The sequence below is a fragment of the Motacilla alba genome, chromosome 20 (genome assembly GCF_015832195.1).
Source record: "Motacilla alba alba isolate MOTALB_02 chromosome 20, Motacilla_alba_V1.0_pri, whole genome shotgun sequence".
Taxonomy (NCBI): domain Eukaryota; kingdom Metazoa; phylum Chordata; class Aves; order Passeriformes; family Motacillidae; genus Motacilla; species Motacilla alba.
Genome location: NC_052035.1, coordinates 15,197,420 through 15,211,414, shown reverse-complemented (window position 1 = coordinate 15,211,414; position 13,995 = coordinate 15,197,420). Strand labels below are relative to the sequence as shown.

Here is a 13,995-nt window from a genome sequence, read left to right as displayed (position 1 = left end):
GGCTGCACGGACACCCAGGCTGCTGAAAGGGCTGCACGGACACCCAGGCCGCTGGAAGGGCTGCACGGACACCCAGGCTACTGCACAGAGCATGGACACCCAGGCCGCTGGAAGGGCTGCACGGACACCCAGGCCGCTGGAAGGGCTGCACGGACACCCAGGCCGCTGGAAGGGCTGCACGGACACCCAGGCTACTGCACAGAGCATGGACACCCAGGCCGCTGGAAGGGCTGCACGGACACGCAGGCCACTGGAAGGGCTGCACGGACACCCAGGCTGCTGCATGGGGCACGGACACGCAGGCCACTGGAAGGGCTGCACGGACACCCAGGCTGCTGCACGGAGCACGGACACCCAGGCCGCTGGAAGGGCTGCACGGACACGCAGGCCACTGGAAGGGCTGCACGGACACCCAGGCTGCTGCACGGAGCACGGACACCCAGGCTGCTGCACGGAGCACGGACACGCAGGCCACTGGAAGGGCTGCACGGACACCCAGGCCGCTGGAAGGGCTGCACGGACACGCAGGCCACTGGAAGGGCTGCACGGACACCCAGGCTGCTGCAAGGGCTGCACGGACACCCAGGCTACTGCACAGAGCACGGACACCCAGGCCGCTGGAAGGGCTGCACGGACACCCAGGCTGCTGCATGGGGCACGGACACGCAGGCCACTGGAAGGGCTGCACGGACACCCAGGCTGCTGCACGGAGCACGGACACCCAGGCCGCTGGAAGGGCTGCACGGACACGCAGGCCACTGGAAGGGCTGCACGGACACCCAGGCCGCTGGAAGGGCTGCACGGACACGCAGGCCACTGGAAGGGCTGCACGGACACCCAGGCTGCTGCACGGAGCACGGACACACAGGCCGCTGAAAGGGCAGCTTAGGCAGGGAGCATGAACATCACACACCCCTGCCTGCAATACCAGGCAAGCACCTGCAGGAGTACTGTTTCTGAGGCACTTGAAATTGTGCTGCTTTTTTTAAACTTTTGGAACAAAAGCAGATAAATTCTCAGCAATAAAATGTGATCAGATGGGTGAGAAAAAAATGAAAAAATTCAACAGGAAAGGGAAGAGTTTGTAAAAATACATCGTTGCTTAGCTCAGTTTGATGTGGTGTCCATTGTTCTAACCTCATTCACAATTTTTTTCCCACCCTACCTACAACTTTCATACAAGAAACACATTGTCACAGTATTGCTACAAGCCTTAGAGAGATTAGGGCTTGCTAAGGGGCTGGAGAGCTTATGACAGGAAACTGTATTTTCAGATAGCATTAAGTCATTGTACTTACAAATTTTAAGAAAACATTTCCCAGTTCATGCTGAGACTGGGGTTCTGGTTGCAAACAAAATTCCAGAGCAGCCAGGAACTCCTTGTGAACACCAAGAATGTCTTCGATGTTAGAAAATAAGATCTGAAATATAAGGAGAAAAACATTGCTTGTTTTCAATATATGTCAGCGTTTTTTACAAAGTACTAATGCCAAAATACTGTGGAGCTCTAGACTTATCATGATAGGATCCAGAGCTCAGACAGGGACTTGTAATGAATGAATTACACTGTTTTTGCCCTGTTTCCTAGCCCCCTATAAAAATATTTATTGCTACTGAAATACCCACTGTAAATTAAGGTTATCTTTGCAGATCCCTGAGTATGATAAATGCAAGCAACCTCTTTTAAGTCTTGAGAATACTTCCTATGAGAACATCCAGGTAAGTGGAACCACAAGGCCAAACTCATTTTGCAGGAGACAGAAGCAGGGAGTAGATTGCCTTTCCTTCCCATGCATTAGAAATCCCTTTCTGGAAGAAAGGGACTTGAAGCTATCACACACAAGGGTGTACCTGTAAATAGGAGACAAAATCTGCCACATGGAATCTAGCCTTACACTGCCCAGAGTACAGAATAGTGTACATTTCTCACAAACCTCAAGAGCAGCATTTAGAGTTCCCTTTCACTGACCTCAGTGACACCAAAAGGCACGTGTAGAGGGGGAGAGCCCCTCATTCAACCTTGTATTAAAAGGTAACAGTGACAGTTAAATGATCCCTGTGATTACAATATACGTGTGCTAAGGGGAATAAACTTCCAGGGTGAAAGATGCTATAAACACATCATAAATCTTGGTCATTTTCATACAAAATATGAGAAGAAAGTGTGAATCCACGTGTAGGAGATGGAATACTACCTAGAGAGGGGCAGAAGTCCTGATGTGAGGTGACAGCCATCAGTAGTGGCAGCCACTGGAGGGAAGGCTAAATGGGCAGAGTAAATCCTGAAGTCTGCAGTGACATACATGTTGCAGAAAATGTTTCTGTCACTTTGCTTTAACTATGTCACTTGCAAAGAGAAGACCTGCAGTGCAGTCAAGCAAGCTTTCACATTGAAAGAAGCCTCTCAGATCTGGCTCAGTGAGCGGGTGACCCTAAAGTATGCAGCATGACAGAACCAGCCTTCATCTTCCTGGCATTTGCTGTGGGAAGTGATCACGCCTAACATCTCCAAACACTTCCTAAAATGCCTTACTGTAACACTAAACTCTTCAACTTTATGCAGTGGAATTTATTCACCAGATGTAGCACTGAGTCAGCCTGGTGGCTGGTGATGTGGAGCAATCGATAAACAAACAATAATCTGTAAATTAAGTCTAATGATTAAAGTTAGGTCTGAAACCTCAATTCCTGGTTTAAAACCTCAATTCCAGTTTAAAACCAATTTCTCTCTAGTTTAGCATGGGTAGACAAGATCAGGATTTCAAGGCTTTCCTCTTTGCAGGTAGCCAGGTTCAACTCCATACTTCCATTACTCACAAAGACGGGCAGAGTACCTATCTCAAACTCCTCCTTCAAGCTGACTGCCAGTCCAGAGCAGAGCCTGTTGTATCTTCCTTGTCTTTGCTTCCCTCTCCCTTCAGGAATTCTGAGATACAACGCTCTGCACCATCATTATTGCCCACTTGTGCCTCAGAGCTCCCTTCTAGCTCTCAAGAAAATGAAAGATTCTGACACACTGAATTTGCACTGACTGGCTCTGGACCCCAAAAAAGGCAAGGGATCTAGGATCCTTTCATTGTTCCCTAAAAACTCCCTCTACTAATTCAAATAGAGCCTGCAAGCGTCCTGTCATGTGGCTGAAAGGGATGTGCTGATGCAGTAGCCCTTGCCTGCATTGCTTTGCCAGAAGCTGTGCCAAAAGCGGATTAACAAGCAAGAGGAAAACATCTGTCAGGGATGACTTTATCCTTCAGGAGCAGTCTTCAGGGATGGTTTTGGCTAACTGAATACTGTCAAACAAAACAGACAGGGGCTGTGGATTCCCTGCCTTTCCTCTCAAAAGCATTGAAATGGCCCCTCAGTACTCTACTCAGCGTTTCACAAATCTTGCCAAAAGTTACTATTTCTGACAACACTACACTGTTGTCAAATTTTACTAAAATTAGCTGGTGAGATGAAAAATTACTGGAAGATGACAGCTATAAGAATGGGCAAACAGATTGACAGACAAACTGTCAACATGAGCTCCTTTCCTTAGGGAATGAGCTTAATAATAAGCATCAATATGACAAGAGAATATTTGATATTCATATCCCTGAATCTAGCCTTTCATTGCATATGACTTCCCCTACCAAGAAAGCAAGGAAGACAGAAGAAATACCTTAACATTCTCCTCTGTTATGTACTTCTCAGCTTTGTCCACTGCATTCTGTCGAATCCGGTGAAGAAATGCCTGCAGAGATAAAAGAAGATTTATGTTCAAATTGTTTGATAAGTTTGATTTCACTCTTTTATTTCCTCTAGGTTTCCATCAACACAGTGTGCCTGGTTACCTTTAAGACTGAAAGAATGTAAACATTTAGGTACTCCCCACCACAGATATCCAGGCTGCATGCAGGCACTACCAAAGACATTTCCTACAAGCTGTTGGGCTTTGCCTGATAATAAATGTCTTCCCTTTGTTGAAGCTTTTAGCTTTAATTATCTGTTGCTAGCAGTAGACAACAGCAGGGTCCATTGGCTTCTCTGAAGGTTTCCTGTGTCTCCAGGATGCAGCTGTTCCGCCCCCGGGGCAGCTTGCTTGGCCCACAGAGATGTGTGTCAGCAAGGGACTGCAGTAACAAGGAAGGGACAGTCACACTGCTGGAGCTGAGGCATATCAGAGCCATGAGCTGGGGCTAGGGACAAGTTCAACAGTCTCAGTATGCGGGGAAGGGAAATGGAAATCACCAGACAGTGCCTGTGATACACTGTCCTGTTCACTTTATTTCAGTTGGTTAAAAAAAGACAAAGCAATGCTACAACTTTTTACTTAGGTCGGGTTTCCCCTTCTCTCAGCTCTGCATAACTCTGGCTTTAACAGCCAAATCAATAAAAAGCTCCACGCCAGATACAAATGGACAGTGATCTGAATCCCAGCCTGAAAAGCATAACTCTGGCTACTGGAAGGAGTTGGGAGGACCTACTTGCATTTGCATTGAACACACCCACAAACCTATTTGATTCAGTGGGAAGGGTTTAGAAAAGAACACTGCACGGGATTTCCATCTCAAGACTCCTCTGGTTTAGCAACTACTGGCTAAAAGGCACTTCTGAACCGAGAGCAGAGAATTTTCCTATCCACAGGCATCAGAGCAGAGATGGAAATATCTGCAGGAGAGACTGAAGGGCAGCCAGTGAGGACAGAATCTGCTGCAATATACTACATAATCTCTGCAAAGAAGGGAAGAGAGCTTTTCTCCCTGGTCTTGTCAGTGGTTTCTAACTTGCCCCCCACACAAAGGAGTGAGCCCTGGGGAATGCAGTGAACAAGGATGAAAGAACTTCTCTTACCCACCTGAGAGAGTGAAAGGAAGTTTGTCATGCCTTTATTTAGGGCACAAAGCAGCTTTGTTACAGCTTGATAATAAAAAGCCTTTAAAAACTGAACTATTCCTGAGCAAGATCCATGTCAGCTGGTGCATACTCCTCTTTTGCTATTTCCCTTTTGCCTGCTGGGATCAGCAGCAGCTTACAACCTGGTAAGAAGCAATGTCACTGAACCAAACTTACAGCTTATGGAATGCCATCATCTCAGGTGTTTTCCTTGGCAGACAGTGAACATGTTCCTTTGACTTTCAGCTCTAAAAGGGGCATATCTCTGTTCCAGCTTAGGCATTGCCATTCATCAGCCATTCACACATGAATGACAGCTCTCTGTCATTCATCAGCCTTTACAGGGCAGGTACCAGTAAAAAAGACATTAATTAATGAGGCACAGAGACCCTACATTCGTTTTTAGCCCTGGATTTTCAACCCACTTCTGAACAAATTTCAGGGACCATAACCACATTGCTTGTCTAGTATTGCTAAATAGGAAGAAGACCTTCATTAGATTCCAGCTAGATTTGGAGAACTCGGAAGAGTTTGTGGGGACTAAGAAGTCTGAAGAATAGATTCCTGCATCAAAGGAACAGGACACATATGCCAGTGACGGAAGGGTTATTTTGTAAGGACCAGTCAGTCCACCCTGCCAATAATCTGGCCAGGAACTGTAGCGCTGAGGAGCAGTCAGGGAACTGCCTGAGATGAAGTGTTCAGCATGATGCCCGAGGACAGGAGGAATAGCTGCTGCACTCCCACTTCAGCAGTGGGTGTTGAGAGCTGAGCATTAGTAACCAGGCATCTGAGTCATACAAGGTGGCACATCATTCTAGAGACACTCATTTGCTAATGGCAAGTCAGGCAGTGATTTTCCTCGCTTTAACCACAAACATATTCAGAGACAACAAACCCAACTGAAATGATCAATTAATCTACATAATTAGCAGCTCCACTGGTGACTAATAGTTACCTACACATCAGTCCCAGTATGAAGGTTCTAATAATAGAGAGCTGTATACAGGAAGTGCAAATCACATTAGCTGTTACAGGCCACTCAATAAAAAAGTGGAGACTGTTCATCTTAAAAACAGCTTTTCTGTGATGCTTGTCTGAAAAGACCACATGATGTGAGCACAAGAAAGGGAGAAAAGAAGAGAGGAAAATCAAAAGAAAAATAAAAAAGGCACAGAAGCAGAGAGAGGAAGAAGGATGAAAGACCTAGAAGGGAAACACAGTCAACTTTGTAGATAGTCTTTCAAATCTCCTACAGCCTCTGATTTGCCTTCATGTGCATGGACAGCAGTCTATTCAGTAATAATAAAACAAGACAGTTACAAAATATTTTGGTCTTACAAGTTTAATAGCCTACTTTCCAAAATGCAATTCCCCTCAAATTAACAAAACTTAGTGGATGCAGAACAAGTTTGTTCCCCATTTTTCAATACCAACTGAGGTGCAAGAAGAATCTTTTGCAATACAGTCATTCAAATAAAAAGTATGAAAACCACAAGCTATTAAACAGCAGCTCACGGAGATAATGCTGCATGTCCCGTTCACATGGCAACACCACTTTCTTCCAAACCACTTCCTGCTTGGAAAAAGCAACCCTTTTCCCAGAGATGTTATTCTGACATTCAGGTCAGCATTTCCCAAACTTCTCCAGTGACTTTTTTGTGCTGCTTGTTTTATTAGGGTCTAAGCTTATCTGTACCAGCACTAGCCTAGTCCTCTAGTCACCTGGTGACACAGACTCCAAGATCTATTACACAAGTAGTGTACAACTCTTTTTGGGGGAAGGGAGTGCTATGATCTTTCATGAGACCTATTGATTTAGCTGGAAAATCAGAGTTATTTGGACCAGAACATCACAAAAGTGATGCCAAAAGAGAGAAGGTGGTGGTGGATGAATATTAAAAATTTTGCTGTGCCTATATCTTATTTACATTCTAAAATATTCTGTTATAGAAGAGGAAGTAGTTGAAAAGGTAAAAGCTTGTCTGGTCACCTAAAGTTACTGAGACAAATTCTCTCTCGCTGCTCCAACCTCTTCGCACTCTACGCAACTCACATATAAATTCAAGGGATCTGGTCCTTGGCATTTTTCACAACGAGCTTTCAGGGACCCCGCAGTATAACCCTTTTCATCTGCAACACCTTCAATCTCTGCAGCAACTAGCCTCCAAGGAGATGTAGGAGCATGGTGGTCAGCTTTCTTAGGAGATCTTGAAAGTATGACCTAGGGACTCTGAAAATCATTCCTAGGACACTGCAAGATGATCACAATCACTCCTCCATTGCAATCAAGAGCAGAAATCTCTGCTGTGGCATGCTGTTGGTTTCTTCTTCTCTGAAACTATCAGATATTACTGAAACAACAACCAACTGCAGATCACTGAGAGTGTTGAAGAGCTGAAACTGATGAACAGGCAACAAAAGTAGGCTCTGCTTCCTTCTATCTTCTTGTGGTACCCTGTTCAGGACTTACAAGGATAACAATGTCACAAAAAGCAGAGATGACAGCTGACAGCACGACATCTTTCCTCCTTATCCCCTCACACTGCATTGCTCCCCTGCCACTCCGAGTGCTCCACTGTGCTCATGCTGGGCCAGGTCTGAGCTACCCAAGCTGTTTGTTAGGGCAGCAGAGGAAGAGAGAAGCACTGGAAGAGCCCATGGATCCAGAACAAGAACAGGTCATGGCACAAGGCAGGGAAAAAACAGAAAACTAGGCTGATCGATTTTTATTCTCCTGACAAAGATCTTCCATTTTGTGGAATGTGCTCAGTATTGGAAAAACAGTCCAGAGAAGACTTGTTTTGGTTTAAAATTCTGCTGTGGTAACATAATGTTTATTTGTGCACTGTAACTTGTTGTCCCAGAGGTCTGCTATTCCCAAACTCAGCAGGCCACAGCTGATGCTCCTCATGTCATGCATAAAAGCACGATTTATAGTTTGTCTTACAGTACAAAGCCTTGAAGGATTCAAGCAAATCTATGACAAATTAGAATGAGCAGAATGAAATGTTTCCTTTCTGCTTCACATCATGTTGCAGTTCCTTCCAATACAGACTAAGAGAAACATATTACAAATCTAGAATTAAATTTAAGTATAAAACTTCATTTCATTAAATAAGTATTTTTTAATGGCCCCATTCGCATGAAAGTGTTTTGTTCTTCTATTCACGGTCCTCATAATCCACTGTTTCAATGAAATCTCATTGTTTTGAGTGTCTTTGCAGCACCTCTAAACCACAAAAGCACAGAGTATATTTTAAGGAAAGAATCTGCTAATTGTTAGTTGTTGTCACATTAAACAGTTGCACACATGAAACACACGAAGCAACTGGGATAACTCTTAAATGCTTTTCATACGAGCCCTGTTAAACTCAGCTTGTAGCCTTAACCAGGGAAAATTAGTATTTTCCATCTTCTATGCAGCAGAAGTAACGCAAGCCAAACACTTGGGATGAGGCAGTGACAGTTTGCTCATGCCCTTTCTCAAAATTTATGTTTAAGGCAGATACTTCCTCCTCAAGCATTCAGAAATAGCAAGAGACTTCTTACTAAACAGCAAGGGAGGCAAAGTGTGCCTGCCCCTGAGGGAAACGAAAAGGAGAACAGAAACAGACAGCGGTGAGGCAACTGGTCACTGGTCCCCGTGTTGCTGGAGAAGCAACAACTTAAAGCACAATCCTGTAAAACCTGTTTCCTGAACAGCTGACTGGAATGTCACACATTGCACTTAAGAGAAAAGTGAGACAATTTCATTAAACTCATCAGTGATCAGGACTGATTCAGAACAAGGGTCCAGGCATGTAAATGAGCCTAGAATTTTCAGAGTTAATATTAATAAATTGCTTTACATTCGTGCCGTCAATTGTTTAAAGCTTCTTGCAAGTGCAGATACCTTGTTTCCAAGAAAATGTGCTCACAGTGACAAATTAAGAGGTGACATGAACAATAAATTCCAACATTTGACCACCACTAGCATCTTCACCTTCCAACTACAGCATAGGGGTCATATATATGAACAAGAACTTGCAAACGTAATTTTAATTTCTCTTTTTTTCATCACTTGAATTAGTGTTGCCACTAAATCTGGCTGTCAGAAGTCTTTGCCCCCGTATCAAAAAAAAACCCCTATTGCTTTAGCAAAGCAGCTCAAAGGTTCAGCTTTACTGAAATAGTCTGACAAATTAAAATGAGTGTTTGCTGAAGTTCAAGTTTTAAGAGCAGATGCATCCTTGCTCATATTACTCAATTGTTAGCTTTGAACTTTGTCATTTTGATCATGTTCTTTTGCTTTCTATCAGATATGCAGTTCATAAGCTAAAGCCCTACACAAATGACAGGAAACAAATATCCTGCATCCTCATCCCACATGTTAAATGCAGTTCTTACCTGAGTTGACCTGAGGTCTGAAAGACAATGCAATAAATAATCTCAAAGTAACACAACAATGACTGCATAGGGCTTTCAAGAATTTTTTTTCTTGAAAAATTATTTATTGAAATCTTTCCTGAATTTCCCTTCAAGAGTGTTGCATGGCTCACAGCCTTGGGTCATTACCCAGCCTGGAATCCAGACGCCTCAGCTGGGGTGAACCTGCTTCAGTGCTGCTGCTCCTGCCACAGCCTGCAGTGCTATGCGCTGTTAGCCAAGATCCACTGCTGTCCATCCTAGAGACAGCTGGATTTTAAAGAGAGATGAAGGAATTCTTGAGCAAATACAGATGACTGGTTTTCCAACATCTCTTGCTGTCCTGGGCACAGGCCAGTATACAATGTAGAATACTGGGCCTGACTCGGGTTTTTCAGTTGTGAAATTAAGTTAGATTATTGGAAATCAGAAGCAACTCCTTTGACATTCCCAGCACTACACATGTAAAATGGAGCAATACTGAAGCAACAGTACTACTTTTAAAGAGCCTGTTACTACACCTCTTACTGGCAATCCAGTATTGTCTGGAGAAGAAGGAAGAACTCAAGCATCAGATGAGTTCATTATACTGAAATTCTCCTAAACAATAGAGCCACAGCTGTGAGAGAGAGCAACGCTGCAAAAACACTGTACCTGTAGCTGAGCTCTACAAGCAAATTAATTCATCAGCAAACACCTGAACAGGGACTTGCCTGATAGACAGAGGTGTTTAGTAAGAGGAAATAGCACCAGAAATATCTTTTATTGCCCTAATTTCAGGCTTCCTGTGTATCAAACTGGCTTTAAAGCCTCAAAGCTTATTGGTACATTTTATTAATCTATCCCCTGAAGAGGAACTAAATTATTAGCTAACCAAAGTGATTAATTTAAAAAAAAAAAAAAAAAAAGAGAAAAAGTCACACGCATCATGGAGCATCAAACACTCTCTGCAAACAGCACAGGCAGTCTGAGCTGTAGAAGCTGGACAATCATTTCACACACACAAAAGCACAGGAGTTACAGGAGGCACCATCTCTTCCCACAGCAGACTGCATGAACATTTGCAAAATAAGCAGATTCCATTTCAGGTGAAACTGGAAAGACCCTCCGAAAAGAAATGCAGCTTCAGTTGCAAAATTCAGATATGTCACAAGGGAGAGATCCTTTGACCTGAAGCATACTTTTGATAGGTATTTTTTGTAATTGTATAGGTACATAAGCAATAAATACATGTACCCATATTACAAAACCACCACTCATACTGGCAATTCAATAAACATTAACTAAGCATTGATCATGGCAATTAGAAACTTCTTCCCCACTTCTTAGTCTGACATAGGGTGAATGCTGATAAATACTACATGAAATATAAAGGAGCAGTCAGAAATTCTGCTATTAAAAATTAATTATAAGTGCATGTATGAATAACATGTTTGAATAAATAACTTGATTATTTCTTTAAATACTAGATAAGAGAAACAGCTACTGCTAATACGAAGTATGTGCCTGAGATAAATCTAAAACTCTGATTTGTCCTTAGCCAATCCTGAATTTTAAGATTCCTGCAGTTATTGGCTGATTTATCTTACATGTATCTTGTCGTTGTTACACTGCCTATAACATCAAATCAATCACAAAATACTGGCATTGCACAGCACTGGGACTTTCAGCTGTGCTTTAAGGACTCAGACATTCCAACTGCTTTCTTCTCACTTTGAATTTCTTGACAGAGGTCCAGCACAATATGGCTCCTGTCAACAAATCTCTGGGGCTTAAGTAAGGATTCACCTCATCTACTCGCACCCCCTGAAAGCTGAAGCCTTCCCCGAGTTAGTGATCCAGGTTCCCACACCAACAGAGCAATGGGCAGGCAACTTAGAGGATGAGTCACTGCTTTAGGAGGACGTTTAAGAAGAGAGACCAAATTACCATCTAGAAAGGTTTTCTCCTTCTGTCAAGAGTGAGCCTGTGTGATAAATTTAGCTCAGACCACAGTCCCCTGCTGTACCCCTCTCACTGCATCGGCAAATACAAATCCCAGGGCAGTGAGCGTTACTGCATGTCTCTAGAAGTGAACCAGGACTGTCTCAGTCACTCATGGACGCTTAGGGACATGGGGGCACTGCAAGTTGACACATGCAAAATTCACATGCACGGACTTTCTCGGCACAGTGGTATTGCGAGACTAATCACAAGTGAGCTGATCTAGCAGCACTTCCCAGGAAGTCTTTTACAAAGAAAGCTCTAAAAAGATCCCGGACCATTATCTGCACTTCCAGCATACTGCTGTTTACACTGGAATTCTGCAACAAAAAAGCCAGTCAAACCAAATTCATGCTTTGACTGATGGAGGGAGGTGGAACTGAAGGGAAGTCAAAGAGAAATACGTTGCAGTGTTTCTCACTCCAAAGAGAGATCCCTTTCTTAAGGAGGAGCAGTTTTCATTTAAATTACAAAAGCCTTTTGTGAAGTGAAAGACAGGCTGGTGCTGCAGAAGGGCCATTGTCTCTTCTCCATCATTGCCCTGACGTCTGCTAGTCCCTCTTTCTCCAGTCACTAATATTTGCATTCTCAGACAGGTCAGAAGATCCCAATTCACTTCAGGGCCCCAAAAGCTACATTTCTCACCTCTGAAATCCTTTAGGACTCATTGCTATTAATTTCTGTCTATCTCCCATAGCCTGACTTCTCTTGACTCCTCTTCATGGTCTCCCTCCTGTACAACGTTATCTCTATAACACTTTGAACAATCTCATTATTGTAGATTTTTAAAGAAACCCAAACCCCTCCTCTTCTTTGCTTAAGCATGCCCTTTGTGAATATCTATCCCTGGAAGATTCCAGCCCACTCAAATATCAATAGAAAATTTATTTGTCTGGATTTTCAAAAGAAACTTAAGAAAGCTACATGGGTAATTCTCTCAAGCCTTTGGAATATTCTCCCTTTTACTGGCCTCTTCATGTCATTTTCCCCGTTCTACAATCATGAGATTTTTTAATTACCTTACTGTACCATTGCACTCTTCAAAATGCTTTCAGGACAAAGTTTGGTTGAACAGTGTGGTTTATTTCATTCCACTTTTATGTACAGAAATAAATCCAGACAAGTCTGTGTCTACTCAGTCTTTATGGTACTTTAACAAAAGTGTTTCAGAAGTAAAGGCCCAGTAAAGAACATATGCATTTTTCAGGATTAAATTCGCATTACTTACATTCACTGTGTTCATAGTGAAGAGATGCCTGCAGATTGCAACCAGTTCTACATTAGAGGCTCCAACTACTGAGATGCTATCAGCACCAGGGGATGTTTAATCAGGTTTCAGGCTCTACACAGCTACTCTTTTTTCAGGAGGGAGGTAGAAGCACCAGAGAGACTAGAAACATCAAGTGGTATCCAAAAAAAGTAAAATCAAGATGATAAATGAAACTGCAGCAAAAATTAGAATTTCTTCAAATAATATTTCAAGATAACAATCTAAGCTGAAGAACTTTCCTATCAGAAAGACTATTCTCTTCGTCTTCTACTCTTTTTCTTTCCAGTGATGGAAATACACTTAATACACTAAACATGATATAGACAACACAGAGGAAAACTTTAAAATTAAATCTAGTTCCCTGAAGTCCATGGAATACTCTTCATTAGTTGCAACACAGCCTAGGGCTTCACCTAACTGAGGCAGACCAGTTCAGCTGACTGCCATCAGTTCACTGACACTTGCTCTAAATCAGCTGTAAATCTAAAGCCCACACAGCATTATCTCGGGTGACCCACCAACTTCATCTACATTGCAAACATGTAACAAAATCCCAGGATCTCATTTCCTAGGAACACGGTCTATGCCCTGATGATACGCATTTAAGATTGTCTCTCATAAGCCATTTTAGCATCAGACTTTGGATCTAAATATTGGTATTGGTCCCAGAGATAGACCTCCCCTCTCCAGGGCAGGTCTATCTGGCGGGGCTGGGCAGCAGCAGCCCGGCTCCCGAACACGGCCGGGAGAGGCTCCCTGTGAGGGGGAAAAGGCTGAGGGTCCCGGGTTTTCCCTGAGGCCCCGAGCAGCTGGCGAAGGGTCCCCTGTTTAGTGAGGTAGGTGTCGATAAGGTCCCAGTTCAACAGGCGCTCCTACGAGCAGAGCATCACTCACGGTGGGAGAAGGCAGCAGGAGCCGGAGCCTCGCAGCGGTGGCGAACTCTCCCTGCAGTGACCGCGCCTGCCTCCCTTCATGCCGAGAGAGGAGAGCCAGGAGCAGCCCCAGCCCCAATCTCCTCTGCCCGCAGTGACCGCGGCCTGCCTCCCCTCATGCCGAGAGAGCGGAGCCAGGAGCAGCCCCAGCCCTGCCTCCCCTCATGCCGAGAGAGGGGAGCCACGAGCAGCCCCGAGAGAGCGGAGCCAGGAGCAGCCCCAGCCCCAGCCCCAATCTCTGCCCGCAGGGACCGCGGCCTGCCTCCCCTCATGCCGAGAGAGGGGAGCCACGAGCAGCCCCGAGAGAGCGGAGCCAGGAGCAGCCCCAGCCTCCCGGTATCTCTCTCCCCAGGAGAAACCCCTCAGCCAAGCGAGCAGCCAGTCCCACCCCTGCCCCGAACCTCGGCCACTGCTTTTTTCTCTCTTCAGTACCGGTGGTAATTGTCTCTCAGCAACAGATGGGAGAAGATTCCCTGAGAGAAAGAATACAAAAGGAGCAATCCTAACCTCCAACACAGTGCATTTACA

At 44.3% G+C, this 13,995-nt stretch overlaps 1 protein-coding gene across 3 annotated transcripts in view; it reads right to left on the bottom strand.

Annotated features, from left to right (window-relative positions):
- The window catches only part of PREX1 (phosphatidylinositol-3,4,5-trisphosphate dependent Rac exchange factor 1), a 121,676-nt gene that overhangs the window by 67,692 nt on the left and 39,989 nt on the right, over positions 1–13,995 (bottom strand). For 2 of the 3 annotated variants that reach the window (XM_038158585.1, XM_038158586.1), the window contains exons 2-3: positions 3,662–3,733; positions 1,299–1,421 (exon numbers count right to left, since the gene is read on the bottom strand). In XM_038158585.1, the coding sequence (XP_038014513.1) occupies positions 1,299–1,421; positions 3,662–3,733 (195 nt within the window). Of the gene's footprint in view, positions 1–1,298; positions 1,422–3,661; positions 3,734–3,833; positions 4,130–13,995 lie in introns of those variants that run through there. The other variant, XM_038158588.1, reaches the window with a different exon arrangement.